Genomic DNA, 27,308 nt, shown 5'->3' on the forward strand with positions numbered 1-27,308 from the left:
AATCATGTTTACAGGACAAGATTGTATAATCTAGTGGTTAATCAACTTAGTTTCCCTGTTCTAATGCAATTTGAAGTTTCATAATTAGTAGTCCCAACATCAAAATATTTTTAGGATTTATAAAGCAATGACCACAGTTTGATCCTATAAATCATATGACATCATGTATCATGTGTGATATAATAATTGCATTTTTTATTTGGAATGCATAATGGATCCCAATATGAAAGATTCATTACTCTCATACCAAATTATCATGTCATATATAAGATAAAAAATCACATACTAAACCCCCATTCACATCACAAGCCTTAGCCATTGACATAACTTCCTCATTTCCTTTGTATTCTTCTTACAATTAACTCCATCGTTGAAACATAAATATTAATATTTCATGTACGATCAACAAGAATGTTTTGAGCTTCATGTTAGGTCATGTCAACGAATCATGTCTATTGCATTGACCATCCAATTATGCTTCAATTATGTGTGACAACTGTTAAGGATGTGTCGTGAGTAACTTGGTTCTTGTGTTCATATTCATTCGAGCTATTAAGGTTTCCTTATGTCATGCATCTTTTTGACTTTGGGGGATATCCGTAGAAAATTAGTCATTGATTGATAATACAAACAAATAAGAAATGATGTTTTTGGTCAAAACATACTGTGTTTTGTTCTTATAAGGCTCGATTGACTTAGACCTAATGTTATGGTCGGTCTCGTGGACTCATCACATGGAGTTGGATGACTCTTTGAACTCTCCAAATTAGGGGTCCAAGTCTTCGTTATGTTGTTTCAAAGTAGGTATTGTGAAATCATCAAAAAATGCACCTAAGATTGTACATTTTATCCAAGAATTATGGAAAGAAAATTCTAAATGAAATCACAAGGATAGATTATGCGCCGACAGAAAATTTGAACAAGAAATGTGAAGATCCGAGTTGTGTATTTAAAATAGATTAATATCGATTTGTATAATCAAAAGGGCGAGAAGGTCAAAGGTAGACACTTAAAATGAATTAATATGTGTGAAAGATATGTAAGGATTAACATAGAAAATACTAGAGAGGTTAGTACATACATACCATAAGTTAACATAGAAAATAGTAAATTATGTAGTATAGTCTTGAACTATAATACTACCCAAGTGGATAAGGATAGATTAATTTTCGACGATATGATAGGTATATTCCTTTTCATTTGGGTTTAATTAAATTAAAAATTATTGGCTTTAGTCAATTTAATTCCATTACCACTTAGTTTTTTTGTCATATTTAATATTATGTTCGCTCTGATATCAATTTTTACAATATGATCTTCGCCCTCGGAAGCCTCCGATACCCATCGTCATAATTGAATCTCTTTTTCCTAGCTATGTTAGTTTTGATACCGATGATCATAATATGATTCGATATGATAGTTGATATAATAACTTGATTGATATACAGTGGCTCTCTTAATCGTATGTAATAATAAAAAATGCCGTATATGGTATCTGCACTTGTGTACATACACATATTTGATATACATGTTCATGCATCCTGTTGTAAATGATTGCATGATTGCCCCATCATTGATTTCCACTAATGAATTTAAATTAATCTTTGTATGGATGCATGTATAGCAGTCCATTGACAGTTTCCCTCAGAAGAAGAATCACACTTGCAATTGAGCTTAATTGAAACATATGATATGATCATCTGAAAGCATATGTAATACTTAAGGTTATGCCACTAATAACATCATATAATATGAAAATACATAGTATGCCTTTCGAAAAAAACACAGTATAAACTATTGTTTCCATCGAATAAGTAGAAAATAACTCTGCATCAAAATTATTTTTTGAGTGAGATCACAAGAGTTCTCAGCTTGATTTCTGCAATATACAAAACATGATCCATAGGGAACCTTTAGAAAAGAAGTGAAAAGAAGAAAATAACAATACTAAATCAAATCTACGAAGCTAAAATGTATCTGACCTATAGGTGACTGCTTCCATGGATATTATGCTGCAGGAAAGCAAACGAGAGATCTTCACACTGCGCACTGCCCATCTCTCTCTCTCTCTCTCTCTCTCTCGCTTCCATTATATCTTTGATCTGTCTACATGTTCTATGTAACATGACATGACGTTCCATCAAAACTGCACTACGAAATGTATAAAGAGAGCGGAATCTGTCTTATCTCTCACTTCCTTTCGTCTTCCTTCTCCCAGCATATGACATGTTTACGTGCTTCTTATGTAATCTGATATGGACGTTGGCCAGCATCTGGAATTCTTGGCCACACGATTGACTTCGTCAGCTTTCAGAAAGGAAAAATGCAAGTATAATCGTTTTTCGAATAGTAGGAAGTAAAAAAAATAAAATAAAATAATTTTTTGAAAAATATTTATAAGATTTTAAATTACTCTTGAAATTCATCCAACACTTCAACTTGGATGATTATATATATATATATATATATATATATATAATAATAATAATAATAATAATTAAAATCAAGAGAACTTTTTCTTTACAATTTTATCTGATCGACTTATTTAAAAGATAAGATAAAATATAATAATTTAAAATCTTTCAAAAAATATACTTTAAATTTTAATATTTTTCTTCAATATACTTTTGGATATAAATCCCAATTTGATTTGAAGATCTTCAAATGATTTTATGGTGAGAGATTTGGTTTGAAAATAGAAGTATATTTGGATGATTGTTTTATATGAATGTCCTTGTCAATTTTATCAAAGACATTCCTCACATCAAGTTGTTAAAGATTCACCATCCTAATAGATGTCACCCATATAACTAAAGATTTTCTCATAATCTTCTCTATATTTTTAAGGAAACCTTTGTGCAACAAGTCTTAGTCTTATCTTTTAACGATCTATACTTCTATTTTACTTACGTTTCACCTTATGACTCATTGTTTGAAGAAGACTTTGGTTGACTATTAGCATCATCCTTCTTCTCTTTAACTTTATCATTATTTTTTTTTATAAAAAAATATCTTCATCTCCCCGATGAATTAGATTCTCTCACCATTTAATGAGTTAAGGATTCATAACAAGTAAGAAGATATTTTAATCATACTAAGGATGATTGTTAACATCTCTAAATAGATATGACATAAATAATATATTCTTTTCTATCATCATAAATAATATAAAAAAATTTTCGTGCATCAAAAAATATATTTATTTGGATCTAAGAGTGGTATTTCTAAACATAAATTTTTAATCTTCAAAAAATGCTAAAAATTTGAGAGATCACCTAGATAGTATTTGTCAAATTATTCTCTAAATAGAGCTATATTCTTTTGTTGAGCAATGCAACAAGAGTGATTCAAATCTCTTAGGTTGATTTGTAATCAATAATATGTTAAAAGAGATAATAAAAAATATATATCTTTAATATAAATTTAGTTTTTATATTTAATATCTTCAATCTATTTATGACATCTGATGGTGTTGTTTTGAGTCCTATCTATTTATGACATCAAATCTTTTTAATAAAACATATATATCACGTCTATAGATATTCCTTTATTAGATAGGACTCAAAACAAATCTTTCAAATTTTATAGTTAGACTGATTAAAAAGTTTAATACGTCTGAAAAAATTATCTTCTTCACTAAGTAGATTTTAAAATACTTATTACTCTAATAATATATCAAGTAACAATAACAAAGTACTATTAACCAAGATGAAACCAAATAAAGGAAAAAAAAATGAAGACAACAATTTTAAAAATTATATATTAATTTTTTTTTAAAAAAAATTAAAAGATAAAAAAAATAATAATAATTTAGAATCTTCCAAAGATATTCTTTAAAATTCAACATCAGCTTCCTCATCCTTGTGTTTGAGAAACTCCATGGCACACTTGTCGATGCATTACATCCAACTATCTGCAGCAGCCACGTGAACGAATACGAACGAGTTAAAGTGAAGCTTGAGTGAGTCCTTTATATCACCGTCGAATTGTTGTAATGAGAACATGATAAGTTAATTAAAATCGTAGATATAAGATGGGGAAGAGATAAGAAGAAGATGCTTAGATAATGAATGAGTAGAGGACTCGACCATTGACACATCCATACAAGAATTTCCTCATCCTTTTAGCATATTCTATGGATCTTCTACATGCATCTCCTCCCATCGCATGCATCTCTCCCTTCCTCCTCCCCACCACCTTCTCCTTTTGTCCCCAAGCATTCTTTCTACGGATGTCAGATAGAGAAACAAGGCTTTTAAATGCAAGAGGAGATCGAATGGACTGCGTAAGAGAAGAGGTCCCGAGACTTGTTTCCGGTTGTGACGGAGCAAATTGACATGGAGGGGGAGTGCACGAGGAGAGGAGAGGGACAGGTGGAGACGTCGGAGGCGGTGCACAGGGTGGCCGAGCCGCCACCACAGAGCACGGTGGACAAGATGAAGGTGAGGATGAAGGAGACCTTCTTCCCCGACGACCCGTTCCGCCGGTTCAAAGGGCAGCCACTCAAGAGGAAGTGGGTGCTCGCGGCTCAGTACCTCTTTCCGGTCCTTGACTGGGCTCCAAGCTACAGCTTCTCCCTCTTCAAGTCCGACCTCGTCGCCGGGCTCACCATCGCTAGCTTAGCCATCCCACAGGCAACCATCTACCTTTTCCTTCTCTTTTGCTGTGTTCTTGATGGATCTTGCTGCGTTAGGAGGTGACGTGAGTTGCTGCGCGCTCTATAGGGAATCAGCTATGCCAAGCTCGCGAGTCTGCCTCCTGTAGTCGGCCTCTGTAAGTCTCTCGAGCAGTAGGGTTGGGGTTTTGTGCCATGCATGCATGCATGTATGTATGTTACACGTTGCGACGGTGGTGGTAGATACGAGCTTCGTGCCGCCGCTGGTGTACTCGGTGCTGGGGAGCTCGAGGGATCTCGCGGTCGGGCCGGTGTCCATCACGTCGCTCGTAATGGGGTCGATGCTGCGGCAGGTGGCGAACCCCATCACCGATCCCTACCTCTTCCTTCAGCTGGCCTTCACCGCCACCTTCTTCGCCGGCCTCTTCCAAGCGTCTGTCGGGATATTAAGGTCAGGGTTCGTTGCATGGCGAATTCTGTGGTCATAACAGAGAATGTTGGATTCATGTCTGTGGTGTCGGTAAGGTTGGGATTCATCATCGACTTCCTGTCCAAAGCTACGTTGGTCGGGTTCATGGCCGGATCTGCCATCATAGTCTCTCTCCAGCAGCTCAGAAACCTCCTGGGGATCGTCCATTTCACCAAGAAGATGGGCGTGGTTCCGGTGATGAGCTCTGTCTTCCACAACACCAATGAGGTCCATCTCTTGCTTCCATTAGCATCCCCCCCTCCTTCTCCTCCTCCTTAGATGTTGCTTTGTTTGGGTGCAGTGGTCATGGCAAACGGCAGCGATGGGGATCTGCTTCCTGGCCTTCCTGCTTCTGGCGAGACACGTGGTATGATCTCTCTAGATCTTGTCCTGCTTGCTTTTGGCTACACGTACATGTACAACATGTTCCGTACCTTATCATCTGAATCTCACTCATCCATGGCCATAAATCCATGGATGAAGTAATGATGATCACAGCGGGAGATATAGATATAGTCAACCTCCTTAACCAACGTGCAGTGGATGATCTGATGCAGGGCATGAGAAGGCCAAAGCTGTACTGGATCTCAGTTGGAGCTCCACTGGCTTCCGTCATCGTCTCCACACTCGTAGTCTTCCTGCTCAAAGCTCAGAATCATGGAATCAGCACTGTCAGTCCCATATCCCATGTCCCTTCTCTCTCATTGGTGAGCCCTGCTTCCAATCTTCCTTTCATTACTGTACAGATCGGGAAGCTGAGATGTGGCCTGAATCGTCCATCGTGGGACAAATTACTGTTCGACGGTACCCACTTGAGCGCCACCATGAAAACTGGGCTCGTTACAGGGATCATCTCCCTCGCTGTGAGTTCTTCTAGCCATCAAGAAAGAACATGTTGGAACAAGCATGCTGATCCATGTGCTGCCACAGGAAGGAATCGCGAGTGGAAGAACCTTTGCTTCGTTGAGGAGCTACAAGGTCGACGGGAACAAGGAGATGATGGCCATCGGACTGATGAACGTCGTGGGTTCTTGCACCTCCTGCTACGTCTCCACGGGTAATCGATCACGGCACTAGCATGCGGTCCGGTACGAGATCACCCAGAGGAGGCTGATCTACAAATGGATCTATCTCAGGCGCCTTCTCCCGCTCGGCTGTGAACCACAACGCAGGGTGCAAGACGGCCATGTCGAACGTGGTGATGGCGACGACGGTGATGGTGACGCTCCTCCTCCTCATGCCCCTGTTCGCCTACACCCCAAACGTCGTGCTCGCCGCCATCATAATCGCAGCAGTCGTCGGCCTGGTCGACGTCCCCGCCGCATGCAACATATGGAAGCTGGATAAGGTCGACTTCCTTGTCTGCTTGTCTTCGTTCCTCGGCGTCGTCTTCGTCTCGGTGCAACAGGGCCTTGCGATCGCGGTAATAATGGCATGTTAATTGCATCTCATCGTCCAACATTGTTGCCGATATTTCTCTTGAATCGTTGTGAGTGTAGATTGGTTTGTCGACATTTAGGATCCTTCTCCAGATCACAAGACCAAAGATGATTGCCGTAGGTAACATTCCAGGGACGAGTATCTACAGAGACATGCATCAGTACGAGGAAGCTAAAGGAGTCCCTGGGTTCCTCATTCTTGCCATTGAAGCCCCCATTAACTTCTCCAACACCACTTATCTGAACGAAAGGCATGTTGCAGTGACTCCTAATTCTGTGTGTCGAAGAACATAAAAGTTAGGCTTAAACTCGAATGTGAGTTGCTTGTTGTTTGCAGGATAACAAGGTGGATAGAGAATGAAACCAATGAAACCACCATGGAAGATAAAGAAGCTAGTCTTCGGTTTCTAATCCTAGATTTGTCAGGTATGATCCAATGTCAACATTCTAAATCTACTCTACCTTCTTTTCATCCACCACAAATTAGTGAAGCTGATGAATTTATTAGGTAATTTTATATATATGAAAAAAGTTAGTCTTGTTAAAAGTAAATGTAGCATGTATCCATAACACCTACCAATGCTACAGTGTTAATTTGCATATTTCCATCTCTAGAAAATATTAACAAAAGAACTTCTATTCTATGCATCATAATCTTAATCAAAGTAATGAAGTTGTGTTTTATGCATCATAATCTTATTCACAAAGTATTGGAGATAAAGAAAGAAAACTGTGTTTTATTTATACTTGGAAAAATGTAGCCTTAAAACAAAAAAAGTATTTATCAATGTTATATTAACATCTTAGGAATAAATTTCAGCTGTGCCAACAGTGGATACCAGTGGAATCACATTTCTAAATGAGTTAAAGAAGTCAACAGAGAAAGATGGCCTTGAGGTACTCACAAATGGAGCTATTTTGAGCTGGTTCTGCATCACATTCTTGAATCTTGACTCCTGAAGCCAGTATCATCTGATTGCAGGTTATCTTTGTGAATCCAATGGGAGAAGTCATGGAGAAACTTCAAAGAGCAAATAAAATACATGAGTTTCTTGGAGTGGGTTCCCTTTACCTGACAATACGGGAGGCAGTGATCTCACTTTCTCCATTCATCAAGGAGTCTGCTTAAGACAAACTGGAGCATGAAGTTTTATCCAACACTATGCATCCAAGAGCATTACAATTTGAGCTTCTTTGAGCTGATGAATTTGTGATGTTGACATATTTCATCAGTCAAATATTTCATAGAACTTGTCATTTCTTTATGTGGGTGGCCTTGATGTTTTCAGTAACGGAAGTCTCTGCTCTGCTTTTTTACAAGCATCCATAAGATGAAGCCATTTTGCTACAACACCAATTTGCTATTGGTATCCAAATTAGGTTTTTGGAGAGTGCAGTGCAAGTCTATCCCCAACATGTCATAAGCCATTAGTAGTCTGCTTGATGATTGCTGCAGTATTTGGCACACTGATTACATTGGTTAGTTGTGATGGGTGTAGTGGTTATCTGTATTTTATTCTTTTTGTATTAATCTAACACCTGCTTATTATTTTTCTTTTTGCTATTTATTTCTTAACATCTTATTTTGTATTTCATAGTATTGTTGGTCATTTAGATAATTTCTTACCTAGCAGTATATTGTCCTATATAGATATATGAAACAACAAGGAGTAATGTGATCTCACTTTCTCCATTCATCAAGGAGGAGTGCAACAGCCATTTAGATGTTAGCTCAAAATGTATGCACCAAAATATTTCTCACCACCAGCCATGCATTACCACCATCATCTTTTCACTGCAATCATTAATGTAAAAAGAGAAAAAAAAAAAATCGAAGTCCTCATAGGAGATAGTGAAGTATCTATCTGATATATTTTTATCAAAAATTGTTGAATCAAAACCTTCAATTACAAATACTTGATCTGGAGACAATGAATCCTTGAAAACAAGGAAAATAAGAAAAAACATTAACAAACATGAGCAAACCTATCACATTGACAAACCCTCTGATTCCACTGATGCCACACCAGAGCTAAAGAAAAAGTCAATGACAACATAACTTGTTACATACTGGTGATTTCCCTGATTAACAAAGGGATCTAGAAATGTTTAACACACACTCCCAACATAGGTTATGCAGCTACATCCTTGTTAAGCTATATAAGATTCAAAACCCCAGAGGATTTTCCAAAGATCCTTGCTCGCTTTGTGCACATTCCACATGCCCGGTTGATCATGGAACCAAAAAATCAGGTCTCCTTTACTTTAACTCCACTAGATGAACTATACACGCACAAAATTTACATGTCCAAAGCAGACAAACTAGGAAGCACTTCCACCTCAAACTTCTCCACCATCATCAAACACTTGGTTCATGTTCCGGATAAAAGGAATCCAGGATGCCTGATTGTCGGCGTTGGATGAGGCACTACTGAATCTGCCTATGATGCACAGGTCTAATGCAGAAACTTCCATTGATGAAGTTTCCGGAGGGAAGTGGTTAAGTTCCAATGGAACTTGAGGAAAGAGAGCAATCTCTCAGCTGCTGTAGTGCTACTTGCAATGTCCTCTGCAGTGCATCAGCAACCAACCGCAACCGCCCCTGACTGGCATCACCTGCCGAGTTCCCATTGGCATATTCTGCTGCTCTGGTCATCCTCTGCTTGCATTTCTCCCAGTCTTCATGTCGCGACCAGCATGCTCTTCCTCCATGGCTTCCTTCCATTGCAAGAAAAGAAACATGGGCATTCTCACCAAATGAATATCTTAGTCTTACAGACACACAGTATGGTAGCCAAGCAGCTCCACCAGCAACATTCATGTGAGGGATATGGGCAGGGTCAAGGACAAAGGTAAGAGCAAAATCTACTAGATTATGGACTCGATCATGATGTATATTACTTTTTGAACAAGACGTGGTCTCTGAGTTCTCTAAAACAGAGCCCGAGTGATTCTCTAAGCATAATTCAATACGGGACCTTTGAGCAGTTGCTATGTCTCCACCATGTGCCAGTGACAATCCTTTCTTCCAAGAGATCAGCTTCAGAAACTCTCGAAGGACTGAAATGGGTAGGGTAAGAAGTGTAATAAAGGATGCAACCCTAGAAGCATCATAGGGCTCAGATGCGACACGCCTGCTGAAGTAGTCACATATCTCATTAATTTCTCCAGGGGCTAGTTCTTCCTGAGTGGCACTTTGGTTTTGCTGCTGCTGCTGTTGTTGCTGATGGTGAAACCGTCTGAGACTCAAAACTTGCAGAAGAAGTTGAACTCTGTGAACGCTCACAGCAAACACGTAGCTTCTACAGAACAAAACAAAGCAAATACATTCAGTCAGTCATATCAACTGTAGGGAATCCCAACTGAGGTAGCAAAAGACGAAACAAAAATCAACGTAACTATGATGGTATGATTTCTTGTTCTTGTTGTATTTGTTGCCCCAAAAACTTATGCAATGGCTTTGAAAACTTGAATAGAAGTTGACTATAAAGTCTAATCAATGTAGCTAGTGTGAAAGACGAATAATTATAAAACAGAAGTTTCATCCCTTAGCATCACAAATGGTTGCAATATAAATACAATATAAATACATGGGCAATAAATCTCTCACCCGACAAAAAAGCGCAAGGCAGGTTGCTCCTGATCCAAATTCAGAAGTCCCCCTTCATTATCCCTTAAAATTCCTAGAATTTCTTTTATAAGATCAGGCAACTGTGCAAACAACCACAATACACCAAGATATTTGAGAATGCCACGCAACACCTTCTTGAGGGCTGCAAGGGGAACCCAACCACCACCATATCCTCCATCATCTCCAAGCCCAATAAAAGCTGTGTTAAGCTCTCCTTTCACATGAACTGGAAAACAAGTACCTGGAGATATACGTAATGGTAACCCAGAGATCCCAGAAGCCAACCCTGAAGAGGCTAGCATGGCACTGCCAGCTCGACCTATGGTACCACCCACCGGATTTCCAAGAACAGAATTTGATCTTGATGTTCCAGTACCAGTTGCAGCATTCACACGGTTGGTATTAGGTGCTAGCGGTTGAGAGACTGAATTCACATTGGCATTGCTTGAACCAAGCTGCACACCAGCATGTGATGCACCAGAAAAATTAGGCTCTAAAGCATTCAAGCCCTGAGCAACATGCTCCATAATAAATGGCCGAAATTGTGGACATGGCAACGATCCACCAGCTGCAGGTCCTCGTTTAGGAGGTGTTGCAGGCTGTAGCCAAACTTGATCACCAGCAAAGCAGCGCATATCCACGGCAAACTTCTTACGATATATTATGCGTATCCAGTATGGACCTCTCAGGACGACTGAGACATCAAAAGGTAATAAAGAGCTAGGAACAAGTCCTGGCCCACCTCTTCCAGTGGCCGATAAAACTGCGGCGGCTTGAAGACTGTTACTGCCAAGCTGGGTCATAAGTGTAGTAGTTGCAGCAGCACTAGATGAAACTTGGATTGCAGTTGCAGAAGGATTTGCCATTAATCCGTGAGATGACATGAAATTGTTCTGCTTTTGTACAAGAGAATGACCAGCAGAAACAGGAACAGGTATACGTGCAGGACGTATTGCGCCACAAAGAGCAAGTAAAGGACCAGCAGTAAGACGGATACAGTCCAAGAAAGATGCAACTTCACCTCCATTAATGAAATCTTCCAAAAACTGCACAGATAAATTAAAATGAAATTAAACTTTCAAAACAAACATCAAATGTCATGCAATAAACAATCAAATATATAACCATAACAAGTGTGATATGCAATCATCTAATTAACATGTAAAGGAAAAGTTCAACTGCAAACCAAATTTATCTCATGGCTGCCTAAAAATTCTGCATCAAGATCAGACTGATACATGAGCAATGCATCAAAATCAGTATAGGTTATGTGAATAAAACTGTCAACAAAGCAAACAGATTTAATATGAAACAGAATATTTTTGCATGACCACGAAAAAGGAGCACATCTGATGCTGGACACTTTTCAAGATATTGTTTATTTACTTGAATTCTGCACATTGCCTGTAATATAATGGAAGAACCTGAAAAAGGCTGCATCTAAATTTTACGGTAACAAAGGTCATCTCAGGTTAATAAAAATGCAGAAATGAAATCGTTTAATCATTAATGTATCGTGGTACCATCAACCACTTTCAACCTGCAAATTTAATATAAACCTAAAGAAAATTGAAGCAGTATTGTATACTTCAATAACTCCTATAATACATTCGTACTCTTGTGCCAGTCTGGAGTGAGATGTTATCAAAGAAAAAAAAATGCAGTAGTAATGTTTTTTAGAGGAAAAAGGATGTACCTTTGTATGTGGCCAAAGTTGATCAAGGGAAACATGCATCGTACAACAATCCTTATCAGCTTCCCATTCAACAACAAAATGAACTATCACGGGCATTGAGCCATAGCTAAACCACAAACTCATCAAACCAACTGCTTCAATTTTAAAGGCTTTTCTCATCTGTTCGGATAACTTATCTACCAAGTCACCAGTACCTTTAGTTTGTACCTTCAAGTCCAAGTTTGTTATATGATCACTACTATCATCAGTGCCCAAACCAATTAGTTTTCGCATCCCATGAGCAAATAATCGTGCATTTGAAAGCCTACGTAAATCTGATACAAGCCTCTGAATACTATCATCTTCAACACTCTTATAACTCAAGACAACACCTTCTGGGTCAAAACAGATGTGTGAATCAATCTCGGATGTATTGGCAATACGTACACCAGAGCCCCACAATGTAGTGGTACTTCCTTTATGAAGTTCCCATAATTCCCTGAAATAAGGGTCATTGATTTTTACATCCCAGCACATGGTTCCAGGTTTACCAAGGCGCAAGCAAATACGCTGCCAAGAATCATCCCTGGCAAATGGCAACTTCAACCACAAGTTTGAGGATGGAATTTGCAGACCAATTTCTTCAACATAAGAAATGTCTTGTGAATCCATTTGGCTGGTTAGCCGAGCATGCTTAATACAGAGTGAACAATGCCTGACAACATGTAGTAGGACAGAAACATACAAATTTGAAGGTGTAATGCCATGATTTGCTTCAGCAAGAAGATCCCCATATGTACATCCACCAGTTCTGCATGACACTATTGAAGGAAGGGATGGAGAAGCTGCAGAACTAGAGTCAGCTAATTTTAATATTTTTCGCCTTTTATGCTGTGTAAAACTTGCTTCTGATCCTTGAAATGAAGGAAGCAATTTAACAAAATCCAATAGAGACTGCTTCCTTCCTTTTCTTACATGCTTATGAGCAACATTATCATCTAAGGTGGGAGCTCCAATTTCTGGTGTTTGGCCTATAAAAAATGCATTAACAATGAAAAAAGGCTTTAAAACTAAAGAGAGCAAATACATCATGATCATCAAAGAACTTCGAACTTATAAGGCATTAAGTCTTACATGGTTTAGCCAAAGGCGATGAGTTAGATCTAGGAACATTCAATGATGAGCTTTCTATGATATTTGGTGTCATGCTAGGGGCAGAAACTGGTGAACAAGATGTCCGAAGTGGAGGCAATAGTTGACCTAGCCCACTCCCTTCAATCATATTAAACTCTTTCGGAGGTTCATCCACAGGAGGGCGTTGACCAACGTCAGCCGAATATGGAGGCTTAAGAGAGCTAATGTCTTGATCAGACCTCAAGGTTGACAATTTATGAATTGGTGATATCCTCACTGGGCTTGAAGAGGAAAGGGAACCAGTAGCACTATTCTGAATTAAGCCTTTTAAGTTGTTTGCTTCATCAAACAGAGATGAACTTGTAAGACTAGAAGAAACCTTTTTAACTTTATGAACTTGAGATTGTTGTAACTCCCCTTCAAAATTAGATGAGCTCACTCCAGCATTTAATCCTTGATAACCACTAGAAGGAGTACCTAAATGAGAAAAAGGAGGCATCCTATAAGATGAGGCAAGATGGTTTGTCGTGGGAAAAGGACCTTTTCCAAACTCAAACACTTCATCAACAACAGATGAGAAGGCTGATTGTGAAAATCCAGGACGCTGGAGAGCAGCATCTACTCCAATATTATGTTCTCCAACCTGGTTAAAAGTGCCGATGTTTGGTAAAGAATGTAGCTTCTCCCAATCAAAGAGGCTCACATTCAATTCATCATCAACTATTTTCATCTGACCAATATCAATTCTACTAAAACGTATGATTTGATTGGCATCACCAAATGAACTAGATTTTCCATCTTGGTCAGATTGTGATTCTAGCAAATTGAACACCAGTTTAAAATTCTTGTCGACCTGCATCAGTAAATAATAACAATTTGCACACTGAGGAAAACCCATTACAAGTAAATCAGAGACTTGCAATATGGAATTGGGGATCTTCAGACTAGTCAAAGACTGATCATAAACCTGCAGACGACAAAAAAACATCATTTAGAAGAAAATACTAGACATAAAAGTCAATAACATCTCTCTATAAACAAACCAACAACCTAAGTGTGTGCAGCTGCTGAAATCATAATGTTAGTTCATGAAAATCAAAAAATATTGACAGAACAGACTATACTATGCCTACAAGTCTAAAGAGAATCAGTAACATAGACTTTGAAGAGGATCTGGATCTACCCTTGTGGAGTTGCTAGTGAAAGGACAGGGTTCCAGATGAGTTTTCTAAAAGTTAGAGTCAGATGTTCTTGTTTCATGTATGCATGTCTCCTTAACTTTGTTAGTCGGGTTGGATTGCTTTGTCAATATCCATTAAGGTGCTTTAGCTCAATATTTGCTGCCATGAGCCAGACTCAATGTCCGAGTGTTTAGTCCATGACTCTGAAGTGCTATGATCTCATCCAACACAAACTTCGTTGAAGGAAATTATAGAGCTAAACTCCACAAGTACATATAAAAATTCTATATGTTTCACTTGGTTCAAGAAAATATGAACATGTTTATCTAGAAAGAGTAGGACATGGGGCATTATCCTAGACATCCTCATCTAAGAAATAGATTTTGTCTTCATTCTTCTCAAGGCAATCATGTACCAGCTTTCATCTATTTATCCTTCTTTTACCGAGCCTGTCCTTTATTTCATGCAAAATACTTTGAAAAATATATATATTCTAAAGTAACCAAACTGGCAAACAAAAAAAGGTTGAACTAGCCAACCAGTATGTTGGAGACCAGGTGACGATGCTGAATTACTTCAAACCCAAATGTCCTCTGTCTAAAATGACATAAAGCCAAAAAAAACTCAAAATTCCATATACAGCTATTTGCTGTAAAATCAGGGATAGCACATAAAAACCAAAACCACAACACAGAATCATCCTTATAGTTCAGAAATCAGGAAATGTTATAGTTTTAAAGGAGGCAACACTATAAATTTATTCCTACATCAGTTGCTAAATGATTATAAATGTAATCCCATAAATGGAAATTGCATAAGATGAGACCTAGGTACATCCTCCAACTTTTGCAATCCACTATGCACACTACCTTATTTCAGCTCTCCCCCAGACATGTTTCTGATGACTGAAACTTGACAGGTGAAACTGTCAAACAGGCTAGAACATGTCAATCCTTACGGTTATGCATACTGACAATCTAAAAGATAGCAGTAATATAATTCCTGAAAAGTCTCCTGACATCACTGTAGGAGATATTTACATAAATTAGATTTGATTATGCAGATGAACCACTAGGTCTAGGACAAGCCCAACAATAATTAATGAAGAGAAAGAAGCACAGATTTCAAGCACAGAGATGACTGTGATGTTCATTCAATTTTAAATTAGAACTTCAAATATTGATCTCTTGGATTATACTGCATTTTTTTTTATTTCCTTTCCCTAAGTGGACACGCCAGTATCCCAACAAACTTTAAAATCTCAAACTATCACATAAGCCATGTTGTCAGTCAATGCAATAAGAAAATGATTTTATGTGAAAACCCCTGGAAAAATTACCTCCAGGCCTAAAAATCTCCCAGTTGATGCAAATATATTGAGAATACTCTTGCTTCTTAAGCTTGTAAATACCTCCGTCGCACTAAAGCTTCCTTGGTTTAAAGCCTCTTCACAATCAACTAGGGTAGATGGTAAAAGGATATTCTTGGAAGATTGAAGGAGGAATCGTCCATTCCTGTGCTTTGAACAAATAATTTAACCAATTGAGGATACATAAGAAAACTGCAGAATTCTGTAAGAGTTGCTAGAGATCTAAATCAGAAGAATGAAGAAGCTTGGCCAAAATATTAGACATGATTTCTGGCTGAATGTAAAAAATCATTCAACAGCTTAAAGAATATACATTTCAAAAACACCATGAGTTCAAATCAAGATTTAATCTTTGCTGGGACATGATACAAAAAGAACAAGATGTCTGACACAAATCCATCATGGATCAAGCCAAAGATATACAAAGGATGAGTCGACATAACCTCATCATAGCATAGATCACCATTTCAATACCCCCTTAGCATGATAAACTACTGCTGAAATTCACTAAAACTCTTTAAAATACAAATCCTATTTGAAATATAATAACACCTAACCATATAATAACTTTTGGAAGCATATTTACTAAAGATATGATATTCCTGTCATTATATTCATAGCTTCCAATAGATCTCATACAGCATATTGTTTCCTTGATATAACTTCCGAATTGTTGATATTGACTGAAACCACATTCTTACTACAGATTATAACGATATCACTCCAGTATAAATTCACAGAAAGTGTGCTGCTTTGAAGGCAGCTTTTAATTTAGAAGCAAAAACGTCAAATCACAAATGCTAGGTTGGAGTTGTAACTAATAAGATAAGGTTCGTCAAGAGGCTTGAAAAGGAAAGGTGTAACATAAAATATTCTGAGATAAATTTGGAAAGGTTAATATTGTGACAGTTAGAGATTATGCCCATAAGGATGTGATCAAGCATAAACTTTCAGTTAATATATGTAAAATTAGTCTTCAGATTTCCAGTTCCTCAAACCTACCTGGTACCACTTCAGAAATAGAGTGCCAAAGCTCTTTCTAAACTTGCTAATTCCAGGAAAAAAATTATCTAACTCAACTTGGTAATTCCTGAAGGAATTTATCACAAAAAAATTTAGAAATCAATGGTCTTTTGACTGAGGTTGAAAGATTTACATGACTCAATTGAATGCATTAACTCTTCAGCTCCAAGCGAAAAATATTAAGAGGAAAGCATTTGCCATACTGATGTTCGCATTCCGGAAAAATGAATGTCAGTTATGGAAGGGGCATCATAAAGCATGGGAGACATGACCACAATAATTAAGCAGCTTAGTCCTTTAATAAGTCCTTCGTCTATGCACTTGTACCAGTACAATATTCAAAAGCTGAAGATTTCATGTCGAAGGCAATTAAATTGAAAACAAAGCATCATTTTGGCCTAAATCTCCCTTAATGTTAGATGCAAGAGAAAATTGAATCAAGGTTTGAGTGATAGATGAAGGCAACAGGTGCAAAGCAATAAAGGAAGTCGTCCCCTAAAAGTTTGAAGAAAGAAGGCTTGTGTCAGCAGCGGAGAAAAGTCAAAATATAAGGTAGAGAAAAAAATGAAAATGAAAGATATAGTGATAAACTAAAATACTTAATGTAGATTAAGAAAAAAATTGATTGAAGGTTTGAACAACAGGAACAACATTACAAAGCAATAAAGAAAGATTAGGTGCTCTGAAGATTTCTAAATCCAAAGAAAGAAGGCTTGTGCCAACAGCAGGAGAAAAATCAAGAAAGGAAGTTCACATAAGAGGCAGAGAGAAAAAATGAAATAGAAAGAAACAGCTGTTGACCATAGTCATAAGGTCAAATCATCATGATGTAATGAAGTCTTTGCTAGGTTCAACACTCAACTCAATATAAGAACATCTGGTTGGGAGGAGGGAGAGGAGGCAGAGGAGCAGGAAGAGATAAGAAGGGGTCTGAGGTGATGGAGTAGTCGTGGAAACAGAGACAAAAAGTGAGAGAGAGGGGAGTGGAAGAAGAAGAGTTAAAACAAAGAGATGTCAACATAAATAAAAAAGAAACAGCTACCCATACACATAAAAGAAACAAGTGAAAAGAAGAGAGAGAGAGAGAGAGAGAGAGAGAGAGAGAGAGAAGGATGCAAACAACTATCATGGGGTTTAAAACAAAGAGGGAAACAACAGTACCAGGTGGTAGTACAGTTCGGTACTGATTACTGTACTGAGCAGTATGCTCGGTATCAAATTGGACAGGATGAAACCATCTGGTCCACATACCATTGGCCATCAAACCTAAATATCGACCAGTACAGAACAACTGGCTTCAACCTTGCTTCTTATACTATATATCTGAACTTTCTTGGCATGCCTATGTCATAGAGTTAACATAGAATTGCCACTGTCCCCTTTCGTTTTATTGGGCATCGAAGTAGTTGTTTACACTGAAGTAATGGATTATGGAAAAGAACCATGGGCACCTGCACCATAAAAAAGAACAAGCCTGATGCATAAGGCTCTCCCAAATGCAGGGTCGAAGGGTCAAATGCACCCTCATTATACCATAATAGTTATATAAGTGCAAAGTATGATTTTGAGCACTTATGTACCACAATTGATTCCCTGTACATATGATACTTTTAGTAATTGTGCAACTTGCATGACAGTTCATGGACTATAAGATAACAGCATGTGGGGACTAGCACAAGACACCATAGTAAAGCAACATATCATGTTAACCTATTACATGCATGTCCCACTCCATGCAACTAATAAATCTTTTATTGAAGTACATAATGATTGTTTTAAATCTTCATATATTAAATATTTTACTTGATAAAAACAAAATCAATCTATGAGGATCTCTGATCCTAGATATCTGTAAACAATTTACTAAACATAGTTATCAAGAAGCATGCCGATGTGAAATTGTGCACTCAAGAAAGCACCTCAATTGTGGGATCTTCCTTTAAACTATGAAATTACCTACCTGCTTGTTACATACTGTGCTTTATATTAGGAACAACGCTAGATTTACAAGTGAGCTAAAACATAATATGTCAATCTTCTGTCCCAAGAAATTTACATACAACAATATTGAAGCCAACACGTTGTCAGAAGAAATTTAGGATCAATTATGATGCTAAGAATTTAAGGGAGTCATTTACCATATTTGGTTATTCTAGAACATATCTACTTTTGTAGAAGGTTGAAACCATGAAAACCGAATTTCCTATAACATCACATGATTCTTGTTGTGGTTGACACTAAGAAGCGATGCTCTAAAACTAAACACCACAAAAAATAAAGCAACATTTACTGATGTCACAAGTTAAAAAGATTAACTAACCGGATATTTATTCCAAGTGTAATAAATGACATCCCACAAGCTCGCACTTTTAGTACTTCATCCCCAAAATAATCCTCAATACTAGAGTTTTCATCCTTCTGCAAAATACTTAGAAAAGTTAAAAAGCTACTTAGAATATTCATGTTGTCATGAAAGAACAAGTATAGAACTATCAAGTCAAAAACAAGAAACTAAGAAAGAATGTTCAACGTCATTTGACTCAACTTTTAAAAATGCTAGGGTTCATCAAATCAAACAAACATCACCTAGATACTTATTATGGAATCTCAATCTAGCATATTATATATTGGTTAAAAGACAACTACCAAGAAATTTATGACATAATACTTCCAATTCACTGACTAATTTCTCAGAGATTTCAGCTTAATTAGCCTTTTGTGCTTATAAAAAAGATAGCTTGGTAAAACTTGAATCATCATTTACAAGCAAATATGATCACCAGTGGAACTGTCAAGTCAGCAATTAAAATTATTGTATGGAAAAACCCCTGGAAGATGCATAAGTTTAGAGACTAGTCTGCCTTTAAAAGTCACAAATAAAACTAAGCCATCTCTCACAAATTTGGACAGAAAACACGAAGCAAAACTATATAAATTATAATATCACACAAGGTTCGCCATACCGATGTGTACCGCCTGGTACGGGCGGTACGTACCGGTCCGAGAGGCGACCGGTACGCGGACCACCCTCTACCGGGCGGTACACCAAAAAAAGCCTATATCGGGCGGTAACGGTCGAAATTTTGACCGTTACCGCCCGATACCACTCGGTAACGATCGAAATCGACCGTTACCACACTGTAGCAGTGCTCCTATTTAAACTAATCTTCTCTCCCCTATTTCATTATACTCTCTTAAACTCTCTCTCAAACATTTCTTTTCTCTCATAAACTCTATAAAACAACGATTTGTGAATTCAATCGAGATAAATTTGGGAAGATTAAGAGGAAGAACTTTCTAATCAAGAGGTATGTATTCGTTGGAAAGAATCGAGTCGGGCGACAAGACACCTTCACAATCACATTCTCTTTCTCGTTCGGTCCAGAGACATGACAACAACACGGACAGCAGTGCCTCAACAGATGATGGCGGTGATACCGGGCAGTCGTTGGTCTCGTCTGCACAACTTGAGGGTGGTGAATGGACTGAGGAGCAATATTTTACACATACCACTCAAGATTCAGATCATGGAACTCGACAAGGTACTGGTCAAGTTTATGCGCGGAAGGGGAAGGAGAAGGGGAAGGGGAAGGGGAAGGCAGTGGATGAATATGAACAAATGCGACAGAGCATACATGATATAGACACAGAAAGAGACTCATCGTATTCACGGCCATCGTATTATGAAGAATCATATGGCAACAACAGTATGGTGATAGTTGGTCATCCTTCTCTGAGCAACAGTATGATACAGAACAACACCAATATATGCCTCAAGAGCTGCCTCGGACAAATATGATTTATGACGATCAATCTACGATCAGTACCACATTGATGCATCAATGGCATACGGTGTATCAATACACTATATCATGGGATCAATTTCATGATTGGGTCCAACAAACGTATCATATTGATATGTATCGGATCGAGGACCCCGATCCACCACCCGTGGAGGCCCGTCGTTCGTTTTGGTGATAGAATTAACAATCAGGTATATCTAGATATATGATTATTTAATTCATTTGAATTTTAGAGTTTATATTGTAACAAAATAGTCTAACAATTCAACTGATTTTTCTATAGATATTTCAATCTATAACGAGCTGAAATACGAACCTCGAACAAGACTACCTCAAAGCCCGAAAAAGATATGTGATGCTATTTTTACCTAATTTACATTGATTTTGCTAAACTTATACTATTACTATATTTATTTGTAACTTGAAAACTCTATCCTAACTTTTTTTTTAATTTTCAGGTATTTTCGAAGGGATAAATCGGTGAAATCAGGTGTACCGCTCGGTACACCTCGGTATACCGCTCGGTACGCCGTACCGTACCGTACCGAGCCAGCGTCGAAACGCCGGTACGGTACGGTTTGGCGAACCTATTCACAAACATGCAAAGAGAGGTAGTTGACCAGGATCCTATGTAAACCACTAAGATCTTTAAGGCAAAAAGGACACCTACCAAACTTCTTCAATATAACCTGTATCTAATCAGAAACCTTAGCCAGTAGGCAAGATAATCATAATATCCCAATAGAGAAGCTTCAATAAGTGGCATATAACTTTTCATTTATCGGTTGGAACAAAAACTAAAAATTACTTCAGATCACTACATTAATTTTGCCTTTCAACACAAAAAGAAGATTATCACTGAATCCAATATAGAATGGTTTTTCTCTTTCTTTGTTTTATTCTTAATCAACTAGTTTAAAGGAGCAGATATAAACTGACATGTGATTTTATGGTCAAGGCATTGAGTCAATCAACTAATGATTTTTTTCCACCAAAACCAATGAATATTTTCAACACCCTCCTCATGGGAATCCAAGGACTTGAAAGGAGTCCAAGTTGATGAAGCTAGTTGCTAACAGTATGCTACTCTGAACAAAAAGTTACATCCATGATAAAGTAGCTAGGCTTATACACAAGCAAATAAAGAATGATATTTATGATAGACGATCATTATAGCACTGAAAATCAAAATTAATGACCAAAAGAGACCATCTAATCTGGATCATTCAGGATGCACATATTAAGATAAAAAAAAGATGTCATTCATGCTAGATACATCAAAGAACTCACAGGCATCCAGTTCAAAATTGACAATATGAATAAAAAGCCAACCTTTATGTTCATGGGACTAAGGATTGAAATTTCGTACCGTACCGAATTTTGAGATTTGCTCGGTATGATACTGTGTACTGAGCGGCATATTTCGGTATATCGTTCGGTATATATATATATATATATAAGAGGTAAACCGCTCAGTATATCTCTCTTCTCCCCACACGGGGCCACATCGCCTCTCGAGCGACATCACAGAAAAAAAAAAAAAAAAAAAAAATTGCGACGTCGCCCGAAGAAAAAAAATTCTGCCTTCTCCCAATGCGGCGACGTCGCCTTTATATATATATATATATATATAATTTCGCTGAGGCGTTGTCTCTCTTCGCCCCACGACGCCGATGACTCTTCCCCCCGTGCGCGGATGAGAAGTCACCGACAAACGAGGAGAGCGGCACCGATTTGCAGGTTCTTTTCTTTTCTCATTTCTTTCTTCCTCTTCTCCCTCTTCTTTCTTCTCCCTCGATCACCGTCGACAATAACGACCTCAATCAACGATACCGCTTGGTAGCGGGCGGTCTGTGTACTGGTCTGCTGATGGACTGATATGTACCGCCCGTACCAGGTGGTATCATTCGGTATTGCAAACCTTGCATGGGACAACAAAGAGCATGAGATGACTGTATTAAATTAATTCAATGGCGCTAGACATAGTTAGACCTCTTCACAGAACAGGACAGTTTGAATTAACATCTTCCCACCTCGCGCCACCAAAATGCCTTAGATAAGCATGATCAACTCAAGTCTACATTAGCACTGATCTAATGTTGAAAACCCCTGGAACGCTGCCAAGGAGGCTTTTCTAATATTTTTCCCAAGCAAATACATGATGACCAGATCTAGCCACAGCCTGCAGCTCAAAAGTCTACCCACATGAACATTCCCCGCTTCAACTTAACTTCCTTACCCTCAGAATCCATTTTCTCCTATGGATCCATTCTACAATATTCTGTAAGCCAAAGAACATTTCCTTGCATCATGATTTGTGACGCTATGGGAGTATTTGCAAATATTAATTGCATTTCTTTATGGAATTAGAGTTTGTATGAATATTAATGAAATACAAATAGATGAGCTAATTGTTTTGGGTCAATCATGTGGGGACTTTGTAATTGAATTTGAATACAGATGAACAAAATGGAAGAAGTATAACCAAGAAAATCTAGCCAATATGAATGAAACCATGTAATCAACAGTGATATAGGCCAGCACCTTAAAAATCTTTTTACTAGAACCATTTAAACATTTATTGATCCTAAAGACCCCAATCATGAAATCTACACATGTATCTTAGAAACAGATAACTCATATGACAAATGAAGAATAAATTTATTCATTACTAACCTTTCTTAGATCTGCTACCATACTTCCATCATTCTTCAGTACAACATCACCTGTACCTCGACAAATGTTAACACTTTTACTCAACTCCCTCTGGATTTCAAGCAGACGGGTGTGTATATTGCATGCAATAGCTTTTAGCAGGAGTTTCTCAACATCAATGCAACTTTGATCGAGTGAAAAAATAGCTTCCTTGCCAGTAAGTGGGTCTAATACAAAGGAATTATGTAGACACTTAATCTGTGTATCTTGCCCTGGTTCAAGTTTGAGAAATGGACGTGAACTAAAATCAGATCCCCCGGCATTTTTGTCAGCATCTAACCAATAAATGATTTTCAAACCAGGAGTTTTTAGGCCAGTTGAATCGAGTTCACCGTCTTGGGCCAGTTGCAAAGCACTAGTATTTGCTCCTTGTGCTGCAGTGCCATCAGAGATAAGCTCAAAGCGTATTGCATCCTTCCACCTACATTGACGTAGTACCTGAACTTGCCTTAGTACAGTGTCCATAACAAGGGCAACACACAGTTCATGGAGAACTGTGTATAAAATTAAAAAAGGATTTTCTGTTGCAGCCATTCGGCGCTCGAGATCATCCCCAAGGGCATATCTTCGTGTCTCTTCAAGTTTAATAGTTCCACTCTTCTCCCCAACAAGCAACTCTATGTGAAGTATCCTCCACAATGACAGATGACCACGGTAACCCAAGGTAAGGAAAACCTTAAACTCCCCATCCACACGAAGAACAGCAATACCATCAGAAATAGTTACCTCACTAATTTCTTTAGGAAGTACAACCTCCAAAAGTTTGGATCGGAGGATTGTATCCAACTTCTTTAAAGTGGGCTTTTGTTCATCCTCAGATAGTGTACTCTGAATAACCAAATCTTCTATACATTTTGGCAGCCGTTTATATCCTCCTGAGAGGAGTATTTCAATAGCAGATGGAACATCAAATATAGGAGCACGTGCATGCTGCAGTCCTTCATGCATGTAAAATAATGAATCTGCTGTTTGGGTAAAACAAGTATCATGGCTGGAAAGTGTTGCTGCAAGTTGTTGGCAATACTGAATCAATGGTACCTGCACAAGTCAAAATGTAAGTTATGTATCACAAGAATGGGCCACCAATAGGCTGCTTAAGAGCTTAAATTCCAGAATTCCAAAGAGACAAAAATAGTCTATTTTTTGTAAAACTTTGAAACTCGAATATCAATGCAAATAATCTATTTAAACAACAAAACTTATTCATCATATTTCCCTCCAAACCAAAGTAAATAACTGAGCAAGTTGTGTTTAGTGTTTAGTATGTACTCATAGTCAGGCAACTAAATTTGACAAAAAGTGTTTCTAAAGAACATGTAGCAAAAAAGCCTCCAATAAAAGTTCATTTGTGTGTGCAATGGAAGGATGTTGTCTGTAGCAGCAGAGCATGTCACAACCTTTGTAGCACACGAAGCCTTTGCAATGAAAAAGAACCTAAGCCAACCTCCACATGTGAAGAGTTGCTTGAGTGTGACTCAGCCTAGCATGCATGGGAACCTTTATGGAAAGCAACACGTCAACACATGCCAACTAGTGCATCAATCGTAGGCTCCATTTGAGCAAATCGGACAATGTAAAAGGCAACCTCGGAATCGACCACTAAAAGTTGTAAACATGTGCATGATAAAGTTTTCAACACTAGACTAGATAACTATATCTTAATTGTCCTCCAAAACTTCTACCAAGAGAACTGCCATTATACTTTTACCCTTCACCTAAATTCTTAAAGATTTCCTGGAAGATCATCTTCAAGGTTAAGCTATCTCTAAATTAGGCTATGTCACACAGTCAAATTGGGAGATTGCAAAAAGATGAGATCGACAAATACATTAGAATCTTTTATGTAAATTCTTTCCCAGCCCTCCATCTCCATGTTATTAAAATTTTGAAGTTCTCTCCATGAAGGAGCCCAATTTGAGTATATCGACAATCATGTGCATAAGTTGCCATTTCAGTAATATGAGAATGGAAACTAGGACACAGACCAAACTATAATTAGGAACACTATCTTGTATCAGACAAAACAAATGACATTCATAAAGCTCATGAGTTGTAATGACTGTTACAGAACAATCATTTTGCTAATTCAAGACTCTTTATGCTTTCACTTGAATGTTTGTCCAGGCTTAAGATTATAGTTCTCTGGCAAGGTGTTATAAATGCCATACGTGAACTTCACCTAAACCATGCCAGTTCAAGATCAAATCAGTCATCTAATGTGATACACAACGTGAGCCAACAATTTAATTATATAATAAGGCATCTCAAAAGTTTACAAGACTACTTTGACATTGATCATCAAACAAATGAATAAATGCACAGACCACCATCTTCAAGTCAGATTCTGAGCTTAATTTAAAGAAAATGCTGGATGTAAAACAAGTGACAAAGTGAATAAAAAAGACTCCAAAAAATCAAGAAGCATAATGTCACAAAGGATTTTATAATAAGGTTACCAGTGAAGACTCCAAAAAAAATCATTCAAACATAAAAAGTGTGCAACCTTTCTGGAAAGTTGTACATTTAGATAATGACAATTAAAAGCACAACATGCTTTGTCAATCAACATTTACAAATTGAATGCAGTGGCTTACTTCTTTTTCTGACATAAATACCTTGAGAATCAATTTGATTCCACCTCGAATTAGGTACATGTTTATCATGCTAATTCAGAAATTAAATTGGGTTCATCATGCGGTGAGGGTGTTCACCTTTGGTCAAAAAACGTTTTACCTCTAATAAACTCAAACTGCCCAACTTACAGCCTTAATCTGTGCTTTATGGAATATTTCTCCTAACATGTCTAGACAACAAAGATTTAATATGTTGTGAATCATGATAAATATTTTCTGCACCATATAAAAACGACTCACTTGGTTCCTAAAGTTGTAGAGCATCTAACTAACTTAGGATACAATCAGTCTCAAATAAAAAATTGTCAAAGATTGAGAATAGTATATAGAACACCAATGAGAAAATTCTCAAAATAATGGTTCCAATAAATTTATCTAATTTTACAATTCACCTTCAAGGATTTAGCTACATCTTAAATTGCATCAAAACATAATCTGCTATTTTTTAACTATTAATACATACAAATAGACTAAGGATTTAATGATGTTTTAGCATTTGGGGTTAGTAGAAAAAAATTGTTAGAGCACAAAGCGTGTTGTACTGCATCACAAACTAATAAATTTCATATTGTTGCTAAAATGCATTAAAAGGGAGGGGGGAAAAACACTCCAGAAAACTGAAATAAGCTGCACTTATTGTAACCTAAAGCATATCCAAAACGCCAAATTCACCAAGACTGACTACCAGTTTGGAACTAGGTTTCCAGGATCATCCCCAGATAAACTACTAATCCAGACACTAGAATAAATCCGTACCATGGATTAAGAAATGAAGCGGCTTTCCATCTACCGGAGCCTAGAGGCACTCAAGAAGGAACACATTCAGAAACCCTAGGCAAAAAACCAGTTCACAGCGAGCAATAAAGAAGCCAAAAAAAAAAAAAAGACGACGACGAGAATCACCTGTTGGCACCACTTGGCGAGCACATGGAGGCGGAGCATCCGCTGCCGAGTCTTGGCGATGAACTTGAGGAGGTCTATCTTCTTCTCGGAGTCGGATCGCTGGTCCTCCGGCGCCCGGGACCGCTCCACCAGCTCTTTGAGGGCGAGGTAGGAATCCTCCGCGGCTCGTCGCACAAGGGCGGAGAACTCCACCGTCTGCTGCCCCAGTTCCGCCGCCATCGCCCTCCGCTCCGGCGCCCAAAGTGTGGGGGGGGGGGGGGGGGGGGGGGCGCGCTAGGGTTTCGACGTCCCGGCTCGAATCCGGGCGCCGCGGGTGCAAAGCGAAGGAAGGCGAGATCGAATTAGCAGCGCCAATTGATGTTTTCTGGCGTTCGAGGGCGGAGGAAGCGACCAAATACAGTGTGCAAAGACCGGAGAGAGAGAGAGAGAGAGGATCCGCGACCCGCACAGAGAGAAAGGCAGGCTCTTTGGAGCGTGCGGGTTTGGGCTTAAGACAAACAGGAATGGGGGAAAGGGTTGGTTGGTCCACATGTGATCTATGTGGCCGCCACTTCATCATAAAAATCTTTTTCTTACATCTGATTAGCTACTCGCAAAACATACCTGCTATGTAATTGGAGGAAATCGGTGGGCCCGTAAGAAGCTCAGTATAACCTCCAACGATAACGAGGGCAGACTTCTTGTCTCAAACTAACCGGTGGGGAAATCATTTCTTTTA

At 38.2% G+C, this 27,308-nt stretch overlaps 2 protein-coding genes across 3 annotated transcripts; one reads left to right on the plus strand and one right to left on the minus strand.

Annotated features, from left to right (window-relative positions):
• Positions 1 to 4,337: 4,337 nt before the first annotated feature.
• On the plus strand, positions 4,338 to 7,652 carry LOC103986772 (probable sulfate transporter 3.3). Its single transcript, XM_009404866.2, has 13 exons — positions 4,338 to 4,634; positions 4,725 to 4,773; positions 4,859 to 5,066; positions 5,141 to 5,312; positions 5,386 to 5,451; positions 5,642 to 5,755; positions 5,831 to 5,947; positions 6,015 to 6,141; positions 6,221 to 6,507; positions 6,584 to 6,774; positions 6,861 to 6,949; positions 7,344 to 7,420; positions 7,506 to 7,652. The coding sequence occupies exons 1-13, from the start codon at positions 4,338 to 4,340 to the stop codon at positions 7,650 to 7,652; spliced, it is 1,941 nt and encodes a 646-aa protein (XP_009403141.2).
• A 721-nt stretch (positions 7,653 to 8,373) lies between these two features.
• Positions 8,374 to 27,033, minus strand: LOC135614246 (mediator of RNA polymerase II transcription subunit 14-like). 2 transcript variants are annotated; one of them, XM_065111395.1, is made up of 8 exons: positions 26,591 to 27,033; positions 23,781 to 24,092; positions 18,857 to 18,954; positions 15,484 to 15,658; positions 12,964 to 13,930; positions 11,851 to 12,860; positions 10,134 to 11,200; positions 8,374 to 9,825 (listed from the first exon to the last, which is right to left on the minus strand). In XM_065111395.1, the coding sequence occupies exons 1-8, from the start codon at positions 26,807 to 26,809 to the stop codon at positions 9,024 to 9,026; spliced, it is 4,650 nt and encodes a 1,549-aa protein (XP_064967467.1). In that variant the 5' UTR covers positions 26,810 to 27,033; the 3' UTR covers positions 8,374 to 9,023. The 2 variants fall into 2 exon arrangements, with proteins under 2 accessions (XP_064967467.1, XP_064967466.1); XM_065111394.1 differs by having other exon boundaries at positions 23,016 to 24,092.
• Positions 27,034 to 27,308: the final 275 nt, after the last annotated feature.

The sequence above is a fragment of the Musa acuminata genome, chromosome BXJ2-6 (assembly GCF_036884655.1).
Source record: "Musa acuminata AAA Group cultivar baxijiao chromosome BXJ2-6, Cavendish_Baxijiao_AAA, whole genome shotgun sequence".
Classification (NCBI taxonomy): domain Eukaryota; kingdom Viridiplantae; phylum Streptophyta; class Magnoliopsida; order Zingiberales; family Musaceae; genus Musa; species Musa acuminata.